Source organism: Schistocerca piceifrons, chromosome 5 (assembly GCF_021461385.2).
Source record: "Schistocerca piceifrons isolate TAMUIC-IGC-003096 chromosome 5, iqSchPice1.1, whole genome shotgun sequence".
Lineage (NCBI taxonomy): Eukaryota > Metazoa > Arthropoda > Insecta > Orthoptera > Acrididae > Schistocerca > Schistocerca piceifrons.
Window position 1 is genome coordinate 397,315,801 of NC_060142.1, and position 19,551 is coordinate 397,335,351.

Below are 19,551 nucleotides of genomic sequence, written 5' to 3' on the forward strand. Positions count from 1 at the left end.
AGGTAAGACTTGAACCAAGGACCTCTCGTTCCGCGGCTACTCACGCTAACCACGGGACCACGGCGGTCCTTAGCTCACGTTCTCCGTGATGTTGCCTATCTTGTGCATGGACTACTCAGTTTGCATATTTTGCTTATTTTTTTCCACAAAACTTCTTCCTTTTTTCTCGATTGATCTGTGTTCAGTTTTTCAAGGCCTATCCACTGTGCCAACTTATAACTAAATCTGAGCGGGGTGCGATGGGGAGGTTCCCTTGTAAGTACGTGGCACCCCTGGTGTTGTACAGCGTCAGCTGTTGCGTGTGCAGAGGGTCGCGCCGCCGGGAGGCCGGCGGCCGGCGGGGTCGACGGCGGGTGTCGCGGTCGGTGCCGGCGCTGCTGCCGCTCGCTGCTGTGCCTGGACGCGGTCTGCTGCCAGCCGGGCTCGCGCTGCCGCTGCTGCTGCTGCGCCCCCAAACAGCCGCAGCGCGGCCGCCTCGAGCACCGCAAGAGCACCTCGCAGCTCTCCAAGAAGACCAGCAGCGTCGGCGACGCCCACGAGGTATCCGCTCCACACTCATTTCAACCTAACCTCTGCCAGGGCCTTTCAATAAATAACGCAACACATTTTTTTCTGAAAGTAGGTTAGTTTTATTCAGGATTCCAATACACCATATTATTCCACACTTTTTTGGCAACAAAATTCTATTTTTCAACATAATCTCCGTTCAATACTACGACCCTAAGCCACCTTATTGGGAGGGCCTGTTTGCCTGCACGGTACCACATAACTGGACGTCATCGCAGCCAACGTCTTCTTGCATCACTTCCCCATTATCCTCGTACAGCTTCCAGTGAAGCACATCCTTCATTAGGCCGAACAGGTGGAAATCGGAAGGTGTGGGACCCGGGCTGTAGGGTGAATGAGGAGGAACAGTCCAACGGTGAGATTTTCACTCTGCAGCGGAGTGTGCGCTGATATGAAACTTCCTGCCATATTAAAACTGTGTGCCGGATCGATACTCGAACTCGGGACCTTTGCCTTTCGCGGGCAAGTGCTCTACCATCTGAGCTACGGAAGCACGACTCATGCCCGGTCCTCACAGCTTTACTCCTGCCAGTAATTCGTCTCCTACCTTCCAAACTTTACAGAAGCTCTCCTGCGAGTTTGTAAGGTAGGAGACGAGATACTGGCAGAAGTAAAGCTGTGAGGACGGATCGTGAGTCGTGCTTCGGTAGCTCAGATGGTAGAGCACTTGCCCGCGAAAGGCAAAGGTCCCGAGTTCGAGTCTCGGTGCGGCACACAGTTTTAATCTGGCAGCCCAGTGATGTTTTGTGGGCTTCTCTCGGGTGCGCTGACCTGTGTGAGGCCCTGGGTTGCCATGGCGAAGGATATGTTCGTTTGCACTTTTGTAGCGACGAACATCCTGAAGCCGTTCTTCAGTTTCCGCCATTGCAGAAGTCACAGCTGTGTGCGGCCGCCCGACACGCGGGAGATCGTACAGCTTTTGCGCGATCTTGCTGCGATGATGACAGACGTCTCGCCCAATGATTCGCCGTGCTTTTGTTCACTGTCATGTCTCTCTCCATGTTCTGCAAGCGCCTATGAGTATCTGCTATGCTCTGGCTTTCCGCCAAAAGAAACTCGATGACAGCTCTCTGCTTGGAACGCAGCTCCATTACAGACGCCATTTTGAAGGCTACTCCTAACGGAAATTCGTGAATTATAGCCGCTGAAGTGGAAATATCCCCAACAAATTCCCAATTTTTTCAACTGAAATTGATCAAGGAAAAAACATGTTGCGTTACTTATGGAAAGCCCCTCGTATAATAACTGGTTATTGAACTTGGAATGAGTAAGTCCGCGCTAACGAGCCCCCATTTACGCCTATCTAAAAAAAATGAAAATAAAAAAACATTTCTGTGGCACAAATGGTCTCATTGTATCTCAAAATATTTACCAATGAAATTTATACATTTTCCAAGTGTTAGAATCAACTGTGGTAATCTTTTTCCCTCCCTGATACTGATACACCAAAAATATGTTGTTCAAAAGGATTTAACAACTTCTTGAGCAGAAGACTGGTGTCCACGCATTGTTTCGTATGACTTTGTTTTAGGTCATCAGTCTTATGATTTATCTGATTCCGTACGCCACGAGTTCCCCTCATCTTCAACTCGTCTTCACTTCGAACAAGCACTTGCACCCAACATCTTCAGTTAGTTATTGGATAGTCCATTCACTGTCTCTGCCTACAATTTTTACCCTCTACAGCTCCCTCAGGTACTATGGAGGTTGTTCCCTACACATACGTCTGCATGCTGCATGACTACTCCGCAGTTCACAGCTAAGTGCCTTTCAGAGGGTTGATCGAACTACCCTCAAGCTATTTCTCTATCGTTTCGCTCTCGAACAGCGCGCGCGAAAAATTAACACTTGAATCTTGCCGTGCGTGCTGTGATTTTTCTTATTTTATTACAAAGATCAGTTCACCCTCTGTAGATGGCCACCATCAAAATATTTTCGCATTCGGAGAGAAAACTTGTGATTGAAATTTTATAATGAGATCCGGCAGTAACAAAAAACGGCTTTTTTCAATTATTTGAACCCAATTCACGTATCATACCCGTGGCATTCTTTCCTGTATTTCGTCATTATAGAAAACGAGCTGCCCGTCTTTGAACTTTTTCGATTTCCTCCTTCAGTCCTATGAAATGCAGATCCCACACCGCGCAGCAGTACTCCAGAAGATGGACAAGAGTGGACGCTAAATGCTTAGTCTCTACTGACAGACATAGTCCACTTAGGCGTGCGTTTATGACTGTGCAGACAATGTCAGACAGTAAATTACGTGATCTGTTCGCGGGGTAGCTAACACACTGAAATGGGTACATATTACGGTTGATCGCTATATCTGCACTTACACCTCAACCCTCTGTATACAGGCAGCAATTTCTCGATTATCAGAGCGCGATGTGGAATCCGCATCGTATTCAGGCAGACAACACTTTGTCTCCCTCGCACAAAAGCGGATTATAAACGAAAATATTCCTTCTGGTTACAACGGAACGCTTCATGCCTAGTTTTCTATTTTTTTCAAAAATCTCGGAAGTACTCACGGATAATCGAGAAACACGATAATTCACACCCGCTGTGTTGTTGTAATATAAACATACTTCATGCAATACTTTAAGGTGACGAAATTCATTAGATACCCCCTACCATATCGTCAGACCTCGTTTTGCCCGATGTAGTGCACCAACCGACGTGGCATAAACTCAATAAGTCGTTAGAAGTTCCCTGCAGAAATATGCTTTCTATATAGCCGTCCATAATTGCGAAAGTGTTGTCTGTGCAGGATTTTATGCACGAACTGGCTTCTCGATTACGTCCCACAAATGTTCGATGGGATCCATATCGGGTGATTTGGGTGGCCAAACCATTCAGTCGCTCGAACTCTCCAAAATGTTCTTCAAACCAGTTGCGAATAGTTGTGGCCCGGTGACATACATTTACATCCATTAAAATTCCATCGTTCTTTCGGAACGTGACGTCCTTGAATGGCTGCAAACGGTTTCAAAGTAGCCGAACATCCAGCCCACGGCATTATGGAACCACCACTAGCTTGAACAGTGGCTTGTTGACAACTTGGCTCCATGGCTTCGCGGGGTCTGCGTCACTCCCGAACCCTACCATCAGCTCTTACCAGCTGATGTCGGGACTCACCTGACCAGGCCACGGTTTTCCAGTCGTCTAGGGACCAACTGATATGGTTACGAACTTAGAAGAGGCACTGCAGGCGATGTCGCGCTGTTAGCAAAAGCACTCTCGTCAGTCGTCTGCTATCATAGCCCATTACCACCAGATTTTGAAGCACTGTCCTTGCGGATACGTTCGTCGTACGTCCTACATTGATTTCTGTGATTATTTCACGCAGTGCCGCTTGTCTTTTACTACTGACAACTCTAAGCAAACGCCGCTGCTCTCGATCGTTAAACGAAGACCGTCGGCCACTGCGCTGTTTGTTTGTGACGAGAGATAATACCTGAAATTTGGTATACCCAGCACACTTTTGACACTGTGGATCTCGGAGTATTTAATTCCCTGACGATTTACGAAATGGAATGTTCCATGAGTCTAGCGCCAACTACCACTCCGCATTCAAAGTCCGTTACTTCCCATGGTGCGGCCATAATCACATCTGGACCTTTTCACATGAATCACCTGAATACAAATGACAGCCCCTCCAGCGCACTGCCTTTTATACCATCTGTATACGTGTATATCGCTATCAAAAAAATGGTTCAAATGGCTCTGAGCACTATGGGACTCAACTGGTGTGGTCATCAGTCCCCTAGAACTTAGAACTAATTAAACCTAACTAACCTAAGGACATCACACACATCCATGCCCGAGGCAGGATTCGAACCTGCGACCGTAGCAGCATATATATCGCTATCCCATGACTTTTATCACTTCAGTGTATTGCTATATGAATAATCTTCAGCCAGCCGGAGTGACCGAGCGGTTCTAGGAGCTACAGTCTGGAACCGCGCGACCGCTACGGTCGCAGGTTCGAATCCTGCCTCGGGCATGGATGTGTGTGATGTCCTTAGGTTAGTTAGGTTTAAGTAGTTCTAAGTTCTAGGGGACTGATGACATCAGATGTTAAGTCCCATAGTGCTCAGAGCCATTTGGACCATTTTAACCAATAATCTTCGTAAAAATTGTCATTCAAATGTGATAGCTCTGTGACTTTCTTGTGGCACCAAAGTCGAGAGTGACACGATACAAGAAATTGCAACAGAGCTCAGTATTCCTAGGCACTTACTGCTGTTATAACTGGCGGTGTTGATGTGCCGCAGCTGGACACGGGCCCCAAGATCGACCCCTCGTTGGTGGAGCACACGTCACTGATGCGCGCAGCCATCCCCATCCTGCCCGTGCCGCTCGCCTGGTTCTGCCTCGTCTGCAACGTCATCATACCTGGTCTGGGTACGTCTTACACATTTTGATAATATTACGTTCTAGAATTTTAACTGCACCATGAGCGGTGTTGTGCTCAATGGGGAATAAGTTCAGCGGAAAAAAATAATAGCTCCTTTAAATTTACAAAGTAGCGCTTAGGAGCGCTATAGATTAAAACCACGTGACTCTCCACCAAAGACATATGTCGTGACGGAAAAGTAGCGCGCACGCTCGTGTGTGTGTGTGTGTGTGTGTGTGTGTGTGTGTGTGTGTGTGTGTGTGTGTCATTGCAAGTGTTACTGTGTTGCGTAGTATCAGCGCAGTTGATCGATGAACAGACGTGTCAAAATGGCAAAAATGAGCTATCGTCTTCGGACGCGCCCATGGCAACACAGTAAATGAAGCTGTACGATTTGTTGGTCCCTCTTACGTGTCTAGTAGAAATGGTATCGTACTCGCGTTATGTAACACGACGTAAGAACAGCAGCTTTAGAAAAGATCCTACCGGACATAAGGGGGGATGTCACTCCCTGTCTGTGTTGCTACACTATGTGATCAAAAGGACACCCCGCAGAAACATACGTTTTGCATTGTGCTGCCACCTACTGCCAGGTACTCCATATCAGCGACCTCAGTAGTCATTAAACATCGTGAGAGAGCAGAATGGGGCGCTCCGCGGAACTCACGGACTTCGAACGTGGCAAGGTGATTGGGTTTGACTTCTGTCATAAGTTTGTAAGCGAGATTTCCACACTCCTAAACATCCGTAGGTTCACTGTTTCCTATGTGTTAGTGAAGTGGAAACGTGAAGGAACACGCACAAAAGTGTACAGGCCGACCTCATCTGTTGACTGACAGAGACTGCCGACAGTTGAAGAGGGTCGTAATGTGTAATAAGCAGACATCCTTCCAGATCAGACAGGAATTCAAAGCTGCATCAGGATCCAAAGCAAGTACTACGAAAATTAGGCGGGTGGTGAGAAAACTTGGATTTCATGGTCGAGCGACTGCTCGTGAGCCACACATCACGCCAGTAAATGCCAAACGACGCCTCGCTTGGTGTAAGGAGCGTACACATTGGACGATTGAACAGTGTAAAAACGTTGTGTGGAATGACGAATCAGGGTTCACAATGTGGCGATCCGATGACAGGGCGTGGAAATGGCCAATACCCGATGAACGCCGTGTGCCAGTAAAATTCGGATTCGGTGGTGTTATGGTGTGGTCGTGTTTTTCATGGAGGGGGCTTGCACCCCTTGTTGTTTTGCGTGGCACTACCACAGCACAGGCCTACATTGATGTTTTAAGCAGCTTCTTGCTTCACACTGCCGAAGAGCAATTCGGGGATGGCGACTGCATCTTTCAACACAATCGAGCACCTGTTCATAATGCACGGACTGTGGCGGAGTGGTTACACGACAGTAACATACCTGTAATGGACTGGCTTGCACAGAGTCCTGACCTGAATCCTATAGAACATCTTCGAGATGTCTTGGAACGCTGACTTCGGGCCAGGCTTCACCGACGACATCGATACCCCTCCCCAGTGCAGCACACCATGAAGAATGGGCTGCCATTCCCCAAAAAACCTTACAGCACCTGGTTGAACGTATGCCTGTGAGAGTGGAAGGTGTCATCAAGGCTAAGGGTGGACCAACACCATATTGAATTCCAGCATTACCAATGGAGGGCGCCTCGAACTTGTAAGTCATTTTCAGCCAGGTGTTCTGATACTTTAGATCACATAGTGTAACAGTTCCACGGAAGGAACTCTTCAGCAATCCAGCTGAATAGAGCTATTCTAAGAATTTGTACTTTTCGTGTTGTCTGTCGACGTTGTCGAGGAAACTGTTAGCAGCCTTCTGTTGATCTTCTCCTGTCCCTCATTAGCCATCTACGTGGCCTCAGTACACTGAAGACACTCAAGCTGCTCGCCAACAATTCCACCATTTTTAGTGACCACTACTGCACCTAGTTCCTGATCTCTATCATTGTAGCCGTCTTAATTTCATCTGAAACTGAGCGGCCGTTGCATTATGATGGGCGTTCCACTGTTAGTACTACCTACACTCATAGTGGCCTTTGGTCTTTCAGTCGCCACCGGCCGGGGTGGCCGAGCGGTTCTAGGCGCTACAGTCTGGAACTGTGCGACCGCTACGGTCGCAGGTTCGAATCCTGCCTCGGGCATGAATGTGTGTGATGTCCTTAGGTTAGCTAGGTTTCAGTAGTTCTAAGATCTAGGGGACTGATGACCTCAGAAGTTAAGTCTCATAGTGCTCAGAGCCATTTGAACCATTTTTGAAATCTTTCAGTCGCCATCTTCCGCAAGAGTCGGTGTTCAACGCCCGCACGGGCGTGCTGCCATGCCGCGGATAAGTAATATGCGGTATAAAGCAGAACAAATAGTTATATAGTTACGTCGGTTTGCAGAAGGCAAGAATTTTAGTTATCCACGAGAAAGATGCGAGGGTGTAATTAATAAGAGATTTGTAGTTGAAACAGTATCGTGTTTAGAATCAGTGGTTGTCGTGGAGAAACATACAGTACTAAAAGTAGAACTTGAATGAAAAGGGCTTCTGTGATTAGCGATGGTCTGTTTAATTAATGTCGAAACACAAAGTAGGCAATGATTGCTCCAGTATGAATGTGAAACAAACAAAACTGTTAAACGAGACTAGACTAACGTAATCATTGTTAGAGAAATGTGTTGCGTGTAAAAGGAGCATTAAACCGAAGTTCTTTGGATTTTACTATTAACATTTTAGACAGACATTAGTTACATAACTTTAATACTTGAAAAGTATAACAGACACATATTCCTATTAGGCACATGGCCTTGTTACTTTCGTTACAAAGCGTGATCTCTATGTAAAGCTCCCATAATTGAATCCAATAGTCCGGGGAAAGCAGATCTCAAGCCTACCTAATAAAAACCTACACATACGAAACAGAATGGAATTCACAGATAAAGAAGCATCACCCAGTACTGATTAGTAGACGTCACGACGCTAAAAGCAACGAAAGACTATCTCTGTCTTACAAAGTGTATCACAGGATTCACAGAGAACTGGAATGTGGAAACGGTCCAGTTGTGTCCTCTTATTAGGGTGGCTGAAAAGTAATGCTTCCTCAATTTTCTTATGTAAAAGCTCTTAAAGCTTTTTACATTTCTCCCAAAGAGAGATTTTTGATACTGACACTGTAGAATGTTTACTTTTGTTGAAGGGCTCCGAGCACTATGGGACTTAACATCTATGGTCATCAGTCCCCTAGAACTTAGAACTACTTAAACCTAACTAACCTAAGGACAGCACACAACACCCAGCCATCACGAGGCAGAGAAAATCCCTGACCCCGCCGGGAATCGAACCCGGGCGTGGGAAGCGAGAACGCTACCGCACGACCACGAGATGCGGGCTACTTTTGTTGATCGAGTCACAACCTCACCTCTGCTTGCACGACTTAATCACTATCAAAGTGAAGTCCTCGAAGGTGTTCTTTAATATATGGAAATAGGTGAAAATCGGATGGGCCTAAGTCGGGACAATATGGAGGATGATCGACGACGATGAACCCAAGGCGTCGAATTGCTACAGATGTCGCAGCACTCGTGTGTAGCCTGGCATCTCATGCTGAAGGAGAGGGCACTCCATGTGTGGACGAACTCTTCGAAATCTAAACTCTATTACAGCACGCTCTGTCTCACGCACCGACATAGCTAAGTTACACATCGCCATTTACAGGCTACAATTCGCAGCCGCCTAGCGCCAAGAGGACGGCAAATATGTAGACGGAGGAGCATTTGGATTCGGGGCTCTTGCCATTTCGGTAGGAAAAGCGTAAAAATAGGTGATCATCAACGACAACAGAATGCAGAAAGTAGTAGGAGATGCTGAATTAAAAAAGGATAGAATTAGCGGAAATGCGAGAATTGGAATGGAAAGAGGACAAGATATTTCTGGTCAGATCTCTTTTTCTTTTTATGCGGCGGGGGTTTGGAGGATCTGACGGTACAAACCCCCGTTACTAGATGAATATTTCTAGTATGCAAGGATTGCTTTGTGAAGAGCGAGCGCGCTACATGGTGCGCGATTCGCGAAAACTGTGTAACTTACGGTGAAGAGCGAAGCGGCAGTGGATTGTGACCGGCAATATGCACCTTCTGAAAGATCGATCTTTATTTCAAGTCACGAGACGCAGAAGTTATAGTAACCTCAAAATCGGTTAATATCACAAATACTGATGATTAATAAAAATAATAAATAACAACTTACAGGGATGGGCGAGCACTCATTAAAAACGTTTCGTCATAGCGGATCGAGTGCCGTAGTCATATGTTAAGATTCATAAATAATTAAGCCCGTAAAGAGCAATAAACAAAGTTTGAGGGAAAATTGTTTATAAAATTCAATAGAAAATTCATGACGCAAAGAACGGCACTATATAATATTTTGAGTGGCATCACACGTATTTTAAACTAGTTAAGTTATACTACACACTTAACTTGCAATAGTTTTCATTGTTTGCAAATTATTATTAACATTTATCGCCCATAATTAATTAATTATTACTGCTATGAAGATTTCGAGCAGCGCAGTGTGTAAAACGCTATAGATAACGTCTAAAAACGGTGCTATATGCAGTTCTATGTTAAAACTTTGCAGCACAGTTGTAAACAAACAAATTTGCTCTAAGTGGCGAAATTTTGCGAAAACTAAAACTTGATTTACGGGCGAGAGAATAATCCTAGAAATTAATGTAACATAGTAAATAAGATGTACTTTTTAGCGTGGTTTCGATGATGTACTTATTTCTGTTGAAGGATGTATGTATCAAAATTTGTAACCTTAGCTGGTGAGATTGGTACTTGCATAACTAGGGGGTTGACGTCCGAGCCTATATGAGCGAGCGGCCATCTTGGCCAGGGGTGAGTCGCTAGTCAGTCGTTTTGGAGGGTGGGTGGCGAGCAAGCCCCACTTGAGGGTGGCCCATGTGGTGGTTTGAGAATTCTTTTTCACGCCGATTTATTTCGACAAAGAGTATTGTTTAATAGTGCAAGTGTGCAGGCATATATTTGGTGAACTGGAAGTGCTACGATTATTTGTGTGAGTGCGATTTACGGGATATACATCGTCGTAAGTGAACATGTGGCGAACTGTGATTTCGCGCCAAAACTGTTAGAACAAAGAGGACAGTGGGACTTGTGGATTTGTTCGAATTGATTGAATAACTTTCGATTATAGCAGCCTACATTACTACTATCGGGGGTTCGGAGTCAAATTATTATTAAAGTAAAACAGTAAACCGCCTCACCAGTGCTAATTTCATTGTGTGAAAGAAAAGAACAACGGCATTAAATAGTGATTGAACTGTCTCGTGAAAAACTGATTTTAATATAATAATCGCCTAATTCTTGTTCCCTAGCATAAACTGTACTTATGTCTGAGTGAATAATTAATTCAAAAACTATAACAAATGCGAGGGTGTGGATGTATACTAATGCACCAAGTGTGGAAATCATCCCTTGAGACTTACGTGAGAGCCAAAATTTGCAATAGCATTTTTAACCAACATTTGAATATGCACATTTTGTGTGAAAACGCTTCAACCACACTTCTCATTATCCCCCCCATCGCAAGGGTTGGAGTAACAGTCTCCCGACTGGTTTTATGCAACACGCCATGCTTTCCTTTCTGTGCCAATTTCTAGGGTAGCATTTGCACTCAACGAAGTCAATTATTTGTTGTATCTTGAAAGTTATTCCCTGATCCCTCTCCCTTCATTTCCTATCATAGCACTTCTACAGTACTACATCTCAAACGCCTCTTTTCTCGTTCTCTTTTTTCCACAGTTAACAATTTACTTGCACACGTCGCTGTATTCCAGAAGAACGTTCACAGAAATTTCTTTTTCAAATTTAAAGTCTATGTTTGGTACTAGTCGACTTAAGTTGGCGAAGAATGTTCTCTCTGACTGTGGTTTCCCGCTCCATACGCCCTTCTTGCTTCGTCCGTTATGCATTATTTTGCTTCCAAGGTTTTAGAATTCCTTCACTTCATCTACCACATGGTCCTCATTTTCATGATGAGTTTGTCACTATTTTGAGTTTTGCACTTCCTCAATAAATTTGTCTTGCTTTGATTTGCTCTCAGGCCATATTCTATGTTCGGAAGACTATACATTCCATTCCACAATATTGTAATTCCTCTTAATCTTCACAAAGAAGAGCTATACGTATTATCAGCGAATCTTAACATTGATATCATTTTGCCTTAAATTTTATCCCACATATGTACGTTTAGTACAGTATAGAAGTAAGACTGCAGACATGCCTCATGAACTTTTTAAGTATAGCATTTCTCTCTGGTCTGGTATTGTTATTATTCTCTCTTGATTCTTAACATATTGTACATTACACGTCTTTCCATATAGAGTATACAGGGTGAGTCAAGAGAAAAGGTAAATGTTTTAACAGGTGATAGCATTAGTAATTCTGAACAAGAAACTTGATGTGGACATATGCCCTATTCCGAATGGTTTCCGAGATAGAACCCTTTTAATGCACATTTCTATTTATTTTCTGTATTATTCATTGTCACTGTGTACAAAGTACTACAGTAGTATAAAGAAGATGAGACGAACATTTTGATACAGGACGCTTGTGGTTTATCGAGTCGGAAAACTACCTCAAACTGGCCCACAAAAAGTACTTAAGCTACAGCGCACGCGCGTCGCGCGAGGTTTCGAATATTCTCGCGATCTCTTCTCACAAACTGTTATTCCTACACAAGTAAATAATTAGGACCTTTTTAGTTGCAAATTTAATTTCCTTTAATTGTGTACTGAGACACGTTTTCGTTGGAGTGTGCAGTATTAGAGTTATTAATGAAAAACGTATAGAAGTGATTTAAACGAGTCCTATCTTGGAAACCATTCGCAATAGACCATATGTCCACATCGCGTCTCAAAGCATGTACCTTTCCTCCTCACTCACTCTGTATATTTTTTTCTGAGGATTTCAAATATCTTTAGTTTAATGTTCGATTTTATACTGTTTATTGTATCGCAGGATTGTCATCACATATCCACTTAACACACTGGAGACTGAATTTTAATTGAGTCTAAACCGATTACGTATGTGACAGTAAAGCGTCTTTGTTCTTTTTTCAGTGAAAATACATGCTCAATGAATGAACACACAAAATATATACTCTACTAAAGTAAGAAATAGTCATGGGTTCTCCAAAATAAAATTTCATTTTGCGTAAAACTGTGTTGTGCTTTGGTATCTGACTTTGGCGCTAAGTTTGATGACAGGAACATTTCCATTACAATTTTTCCTCCGGTTCGAATCAGCTACTGTGTTTCCGGCTATGAGTTCAGCACGCTCTATGTATTCTAGTGCTCAGTGAAACTAACTATGAATGTATGAAATCTTCAGTAACAGAAATGTTTGAGCTTCGAGGAAGTACAGTCTCGGTGTTTTTCTTTCTCCTCTCGTGTATCAACGAAGTGTAGCTAACGTCATTTTTTCTTATCACTTTTCGCTACAGTATCCTGCTGCCTCATGAAACTTATTCGAATATATAACTCACGAAGTAGGATAAAAGATATGGTTTTCACAGGAAAATACGCTGTCCTCACGAAATCGCGTGATGTGCCGGCGTCTAGGGGTTCGATGATAAAAGTTTCACATAACACTTTTAGAATACCAGTAAAGAAACCTCTATATCGTCATTTAGCGTCAGATAATTAGAGGAGACTGGCTCTTTTGTAGATTCAAAAGAAACTGTATTAGTCCAAAAAAATAACGGAAGGCTCTTTCAGACGATGGTCATACATTTACTTTCGCTTTGTCGGTGCTTCCAAACTGGACGGCACTTGCAGACAGGATTTCGTTAATTTTCTCACTACCATCAACAGTTTCAAAACTAATTTGAGGATGAAGATTCTAAATCTGCTGAATTTGTGTACACTGTGTGAGGAAGTTGTCCTACCAAACCTCGTAAACCAAATAATGTCATGACATTGCTTCTGCGTACAAATAAAACAGAAACGGGAACTTCTCACTACTGCCATGTTGCCGGTATGTTCCTTACAAGAACCTTAAAAATATTCAAATTCTTGGGATCCTATGTTATCTAAGAAAGTAAAAATGCACTGACGGAAAAAAATTGCAACACCAAGGCGGAGTTGTGCGACATAGATTAGATTAGTACTTGTTCCATAGATCATGAATACGACACTTCGTAATGATGTGGAACGTGTCAGGTTAATAAAAGGTGTCTATACAAGATATTACATTAGACAAAATATTACATGACACTCAATTTTTTTTTGTGGATGTTGGGAAATTACCCACTTACTATATCCAAAAATTCATCTAATGAGTAGAAGGAGTTGCCATTAAGAAATTCTTTTAATTTCCTTTTAAATGCTATATGGCTATCTGTCAGACTTTTGATGCTATTAGGTAAGTGACCAAAGACTTTTGTGGCAGCATAATTTACCCCCTTCTGAGCCAAAGTTAGATTTAACCTTGTTAACCTTGAGTAGTGAAGATCATCCTTTCTCCTAGTGTTGTAGCCAAGTACACTGCTATTTCTTTTGAATTCGTTCGGATTGCTAATAACAAATTTCATAAGTGAATATATATATATATATATATATATATATATATATATATATTTTTTTTTTGTGAGGCTACAGTGAAGATTTCTAGCTCTTTAAATAAGTGTGTGCAGGATGATCTTGGATGAGCTCCAGCAATTATTCTGATTACACGCTTTTGTGCAATGAACACTCTTTTACTCAATGGTAAGTTACCCCAGAATATGATGCCATACTAAAGCAGAGAATGAAAATAGGCGTGGTAAGCTAACTTACTCAGATGTATATCGCCAAAATTTGCAATGACCCTAATAGCATAAGTAGCTGAACTCAAACGTTTCAGCAGATCCTCAGTGCGTTTTTTTTCCAGTTCAACCCCTCATCAATGCATACACTTAGAAATTTTGAATATTCTACCTTAGCTACCATTTATGATCGAAGTCTATATTTATTAATGGGGTCATTCCATTTACTGTGTGGAACTGTATATTCTGTGTTTTGTCAAAGTTTAATGAGAGCCCATTTGCAGAGAACCACTTAATGATTTTCTGAAAAACATCGTTTACAATTTCACCAGTTAATTCTTGTCTGTCGGGTGTGATAGCTATACTTGTATCATCGGCAAAAAGTACCAACTTTGCAACGAAAGTGAGAAGGCGTGTTTCTACATCTGAAAGATGTCAGTCGCATAACAGTGGCGCTAGTAGCGGCACCATGAGGATGAAAATCAGGTTTGCTTTAACTACACGCTGTAATGGTCGTGAGCGTTAGTTACCTCAGAGACTGAACGTTGTTAGTTCATGTTAGTCAAGAATGCCTTGAAGGTGACAAAGCTGCCATTTTCAACACCTCGCTGAGTTTAAACGAGGTCGTATAAAAGGGCTACGAGAAGGTGGAAGTTTCTTCTGCGACATTGCAGGAAGTCTTGACAGCAGTGTAGCCACTGTACATGACTGCTGGCACCCGCAGTCTAGAGAATGTACAGTCGCAAGAAGAACGGGGTCCGGACGGTACTACCGACAGGGAAGACCATCACTTTCGGTGTATGGCTGTGGCGCATCTTACTACATCTGCAACAGCAATTTGAGCGTCAGTTGGCACGACAGTGACATTACGAACTGTTCCAAATCGTTTACTTCAAGGATAGCTCCAAGCCAGAAGCTCCGTAACGTGTATTCCACTGACCCCAAACCACAGCCATTTGCGAATTCAGTGGTGTCAAGCGAGAGCTCATTGGAGGACAGGGCGGAGGTCTGTTTTGTTCTCTGATGAAAGCTAGTTCTGCCTCGGTGCCAGTTATGGTCGTATGTTGGTTAGGAGGAGGACAGTTGAGGCCTGCATCCAACCTGTCTGCGTGTTAGACACACTGGACCTACACCTGGAGTTATGGTCTCGGACACGACTTCGTATGGCAGCAGGAGCACTATCATGGTTATCCCACGCTCCCTGGTTGCAAAATTGTACGGTAGTCTGCTGATTCGACCTGTTGTGCTGCCATTCATGAACAGCATTCTAGGGAATGTTTTCCAACAGGATAACGTTTGCCCACATACCGCTGTTGTAACCCAACATGCTCTCACTGTGTCGATATGTTGCTTAGGCCTGCTCCATCACCAGATCTCTCTCCAGTCGAGTACGTATGGGTCATCATCGGACGACAACTCTAGCGTCATCCGCAAATAGAATTTACCATCCCTGTATTGACCGCCCAAGAGCAACAGGCATGAAACCATCCCACAAGTTGACATCCGCCAGCTATACAACACAATGCAAGCACGATTGCATACTTGCATTCAACATTCTGTCGGTTCAAAAAATGGTTCAAATGGCTCTGAGCACTATGGGACTTAACAGCTGAGGTCATCAGTACCCTAGAACTTAGAACTACTTAAACCTAACTAACCTAAGGACATCACTCACATCCATGCCCGAGGCAGGATTCAAACCTGCGACCGTAACGGTCGCGCGGTTCCAGACTGAAGCGCCTAGAACCACTCGGCCAAAACGGCCAGCATTCTGTCGGTTACATCAGTACTTAATGTACCACAATTTCACATTTGCAGTAGCTTATCTCGAGCTTACATTAAACTGTGAACTTGAAATGGAGGGACGGAAACCGTACTGGAATTCGCCTTAGCCGATTTAGGGAACCCACGAACGATATAACACTGAATGGCTTGAAAGGAATTTGAAGTCAGCGTCAAATGGAGAAATTAATTAATTTGTGAAAGTATGCAGAAAAATGTTTCATTACAAACAAGCTGAAGGGTGGATCTTGAACAGTTACACACGAGCAATTTTCTCGGAGCTGAGTATGGAGCCCACAATATTGTAAGAAAACAACTAATAAAATGTGCAGGGCTATTATGCCGTGGGCGAATGGATTTCGCCTTAAAACCCAATCTTGTGGGGAGGTGCACGTGAATACTACAAAAATAACGGTCAAAAAGCAACTAGAAGAGCACAAGAGTAATTGCCGAAGAGAGGAGATTAACAGGTCAACTGCTGTAGCACATGCTTTGCAGCCAAGAGACCACCACGTTCATTTTGATAGGGTTCAAGTACTGGCAGTCACAAGCGGATACCATGAAAGGGTATACAGAGAGGCCATAGAGACTGTAAAAACCCCAGGAATTTCGGTAGAACGGGCGAGAATTTGAATGGCATCTGGATTCCGGTGATGTGCTGATAGCAACAGCGGACGTCGGCAGTCGACAACGGCCAATTGCGCTCTGGTATTCAAAAGATGTGACGTCACGTCAATGAGCGGAAACACGAGAAAGAGCAATTTTGCTGCAGTTAGTAACGAGCCAGGGTGTGAAGCGGATGTTCAAAGGATCTACAATCCCTCTTGAAAACGTTCTCCGCAGATGGGGACGAAACGTTGGTTTTCAAGGTGAAATCCACCCGAACACGACATGTGACATTTCCAGCCGTGAAAGCTGATTTTTACAGTGTAAGAAAAACAGCCGTAGACCTGGTGACATGTGTTCGTGTTCTGCTGTCACCAAAATTTCTGTGTGAAACTGGCTTTGAGGTGACTCAAGTGATCACAATAACGAGAATTGACCAGTACATTATACTGTTAGAAAGATAGGCTGACTCTGCTTCTTCGTTCATACAGGGTGGCGCACGAAATGTGTTACCAATCGTTTCTTTCACAATTTACGACGCGCATTAGATATCCCGCTGGGATCTCTACAGCAGTACCAGCAGAGCTTGGAAAAACAAATAGGTTACGAAATGACGTGTAATTCACGATACTGCCGCTAGGAGACTAGTAAGCAGCAATGGCTGACAATGGAAGACTGACGACAGAGCAACGATCGGCAATTGTGTTACTTTTTCATGAAACGAAAAGCCTTGTTGTGACTCAGAGGTGATTTCAAATGGCTCTGAGCACTATGGGACTTAACATCTATGGTCATCAGTCCCCTAGAACTTAGAACTACTTAAACCTAACTAACCTAAGGACATCACACACATCCATGCCCGAGGCAGGATTCGAACCTGCGACCGTAGCAGTCGCGCGGTTCTGGACTGCGCGCCCAGAACCGCTAGACCACCGCGGCCGGCGAGGTGATTTCGACAACAGTTTAACACACGATGGGTCCCTTGCAAGAAGACCATCCACAGGTCGTGCGATAAATTTGTACAGGAAGGAACAGTATTGGAAGCGAAGCGACCTCGGCCTAAGCCTGTTTGTTCGCCGGAGAATATTGAAGCGGTGCGAGTAGCTGTACGGAGAAGTCCCGGGAAATCGTGTAGAAAGGCAGCAGTGCAACTGGGAATATCCAGACGCTCCGTTCAACGCATTCTTAAAAGTGACCTCCATATGTACCCATACAAGATGACCCGTACACAGAAGCTCACTGAAGAACACAAGCAGCAGAGACTACTGTTTGCTCAGTGGGCGGTGCATAGGGAAGAAACTCTCAACAACGTTTGGTTTTCAGACGAGGCGCATTTTCATTAAGACAGTGTGGTTAACAAACAAAATGTACGCTTTTGGGCCACTGAAAACTCACAAGTGCTTCATGAACGACAAAATTATGCTCCGAGGATTACAGCGTGAGCAGTAATTTCCAGTCACGGACGTACTGGACCCTTTTTCTTTGAAGAAACTGTGAACAGCGAGCGTTATTTGAGCATGCTTCGCAATATCTTTATTCAACAGCTTCTTGCTACTGCCTTGCCCTTCAACACGCAGTGTTTCATGCAAGATGGAGCAAGGCCACATACTGCAAACACTGTATTGGAGTTTTTACACGAGCATTGCGACATGTGGATCATTTCACTCAGGTTTCCATGTCGCTTCAATGACGGACAAAATTGACCCCCCAATAGTCCAGACCTCAGTCCATGTGACTTTTTTCTTTGGGGGTACCTAAAGGAAAAAATTTTCCCGAAACGTCTACGTGATTTAATGGAGCTCAGAAGATTTATTCTGCAAGCTTGCAGTGAAATTACGGAAGACATGTACCGTAGGGTAATCACTAACTTCAGTGTTCGTTTGAAGGAAGTTAGGAAACGAAATGGTGGACATATTGAGCATGTGCTGAGTTAGAACAAATCTCCAAGGACGGCTCTTCATTGTAGTATGTGTTCCTTTCAGATTATATTGACAATAAAGCTTATATTCAAAAACAAAATGGTAACACATTTCGTGCGCCACCCTGTATATTTTATGGAGAGAATTTTCCAACAGAATCTTGTGTCACGGCGCTAGGTGGCGCCAGTGTAAGACAATGGACTCGTATTTTGAAGGACGTCTTTTCAAATGCCCCTCCGTCCATCCAGATTCGATTTTCTGTAGTGTCCCAAAAACTTTTAAATCAAATGTCTGCGCGGTTCCTTTGAAAGGAAGATAGGCAATTTTCTTCCCCGTATTTCACCATTCTGAGCTTGTGCTCGGTCCCAAATAACCTTGTCGTGGAAGGGACTTAAACCTTCAATCTTTTTGTTAAAGAACACATTGAGCTCCATCAGAAATGTTTTATTTTCCAAAACCGGTATTCAGCTTTATAACGCATTATCAGTGGCATCTGATACAGAAAAACAAACAGCTGTATTTACAACGATTTCTGCAAAATGATAACTGTACGTACAATAGCATTAACGTAAGTATACTTACAGTCTTTTAAGTAATAGCGTAGTTGGGTACAAACAGATAATAAAAGATATCGCCTTAGTTCTTTCACAACCCAACAGGGGGAAACTTTCACCTTCATGCATCCGGCCGCTGTGGCCGAGCAGTTCTAGGCGCTTCAGTCTGGAACCGCGCTGCTGCAACGGTCGCAGGTTCGAATCCTGCCTCGGGCATGGATGTGTGTGATGTCCTTAGGTTAGTTAGGTTTAAGTAGTTCTAAGTCTAGGGGGCTGATGACCACAGATGTTAAGTTCCATAGTTCTTAAAGCCATTTGAACCTTCAAGCAGTGTCCATAAAGAATTAATTTACTTTGAATTTTTGAATGAGATACACATGAAGAGACAAGACTGCAGCTTACGCGTCGCGTTTGTAAAACATGTTTGACGCCAACTGACAAACGTTGATTCACCGACAAAAATTAAGATTGGACACTGCAGGAGGACAATGATCCGAAGCACCGCAGCAGGCTGGTAAAAGGAGAAGGGGTGCAGGTATTGGATTGGCCCTCACATACGCCTGACGCTACTCCTGTAGAAAATGTATGGTTTTAAATAAAAAAGAAGTTGCGAGGAAAAAAGATCTTCACATTGAAACATCTCTGAACGCAAATTCCACGCATCTGAACGTCTCTTCCACGTGAATGCGCGGGAAACTTGGTTTCAAGCATACCTCAGAGATGCCAAGCAATTATAGACGCTGCGGGTGACTGGACATATTATTAATTGCAAGTGTATTTTCCTTTTGTTTATACACTGAAGAGCCAAAGAAGCTAGTATAGCATGCGTACTGAAATACAGAGATTTGTAAACAGGCAGAATACGGCGCGGCGGTCGGCAAAGCCTAT

General features: G+C 43.7%; 1 protein-coding gene across 2 annotated transcripts in view; it reads left to right on the forward strand.

The window, feature by feature from the left end:
• The first annotated feature begins 407 nt into the window (after window positions 1–407).
• The window catches only part of LOC124797875 (protein stum), a 145,900-nt gene continuing 126,756 nt past the window's right edge, over window positions 408–19,551 (forward strand). For both annotated transcript variants that reach the window (XM_047260967.1, XM_047260966.1), the window contains exons 1-2: window positions 408–540; window positions 4,845–4,974. In XM_047260967.1, the coding sequence (XP_047116923.1) occupies window positions 4,896–4,974 (79 nt within the window). In that variant the 5' untranslated portion in view covers window positions 408–540; window positions 4,845–4,895. The remainder of the gene's footprint in view (window positions 541–4,844; window positions 4,975–19,551) is intronic.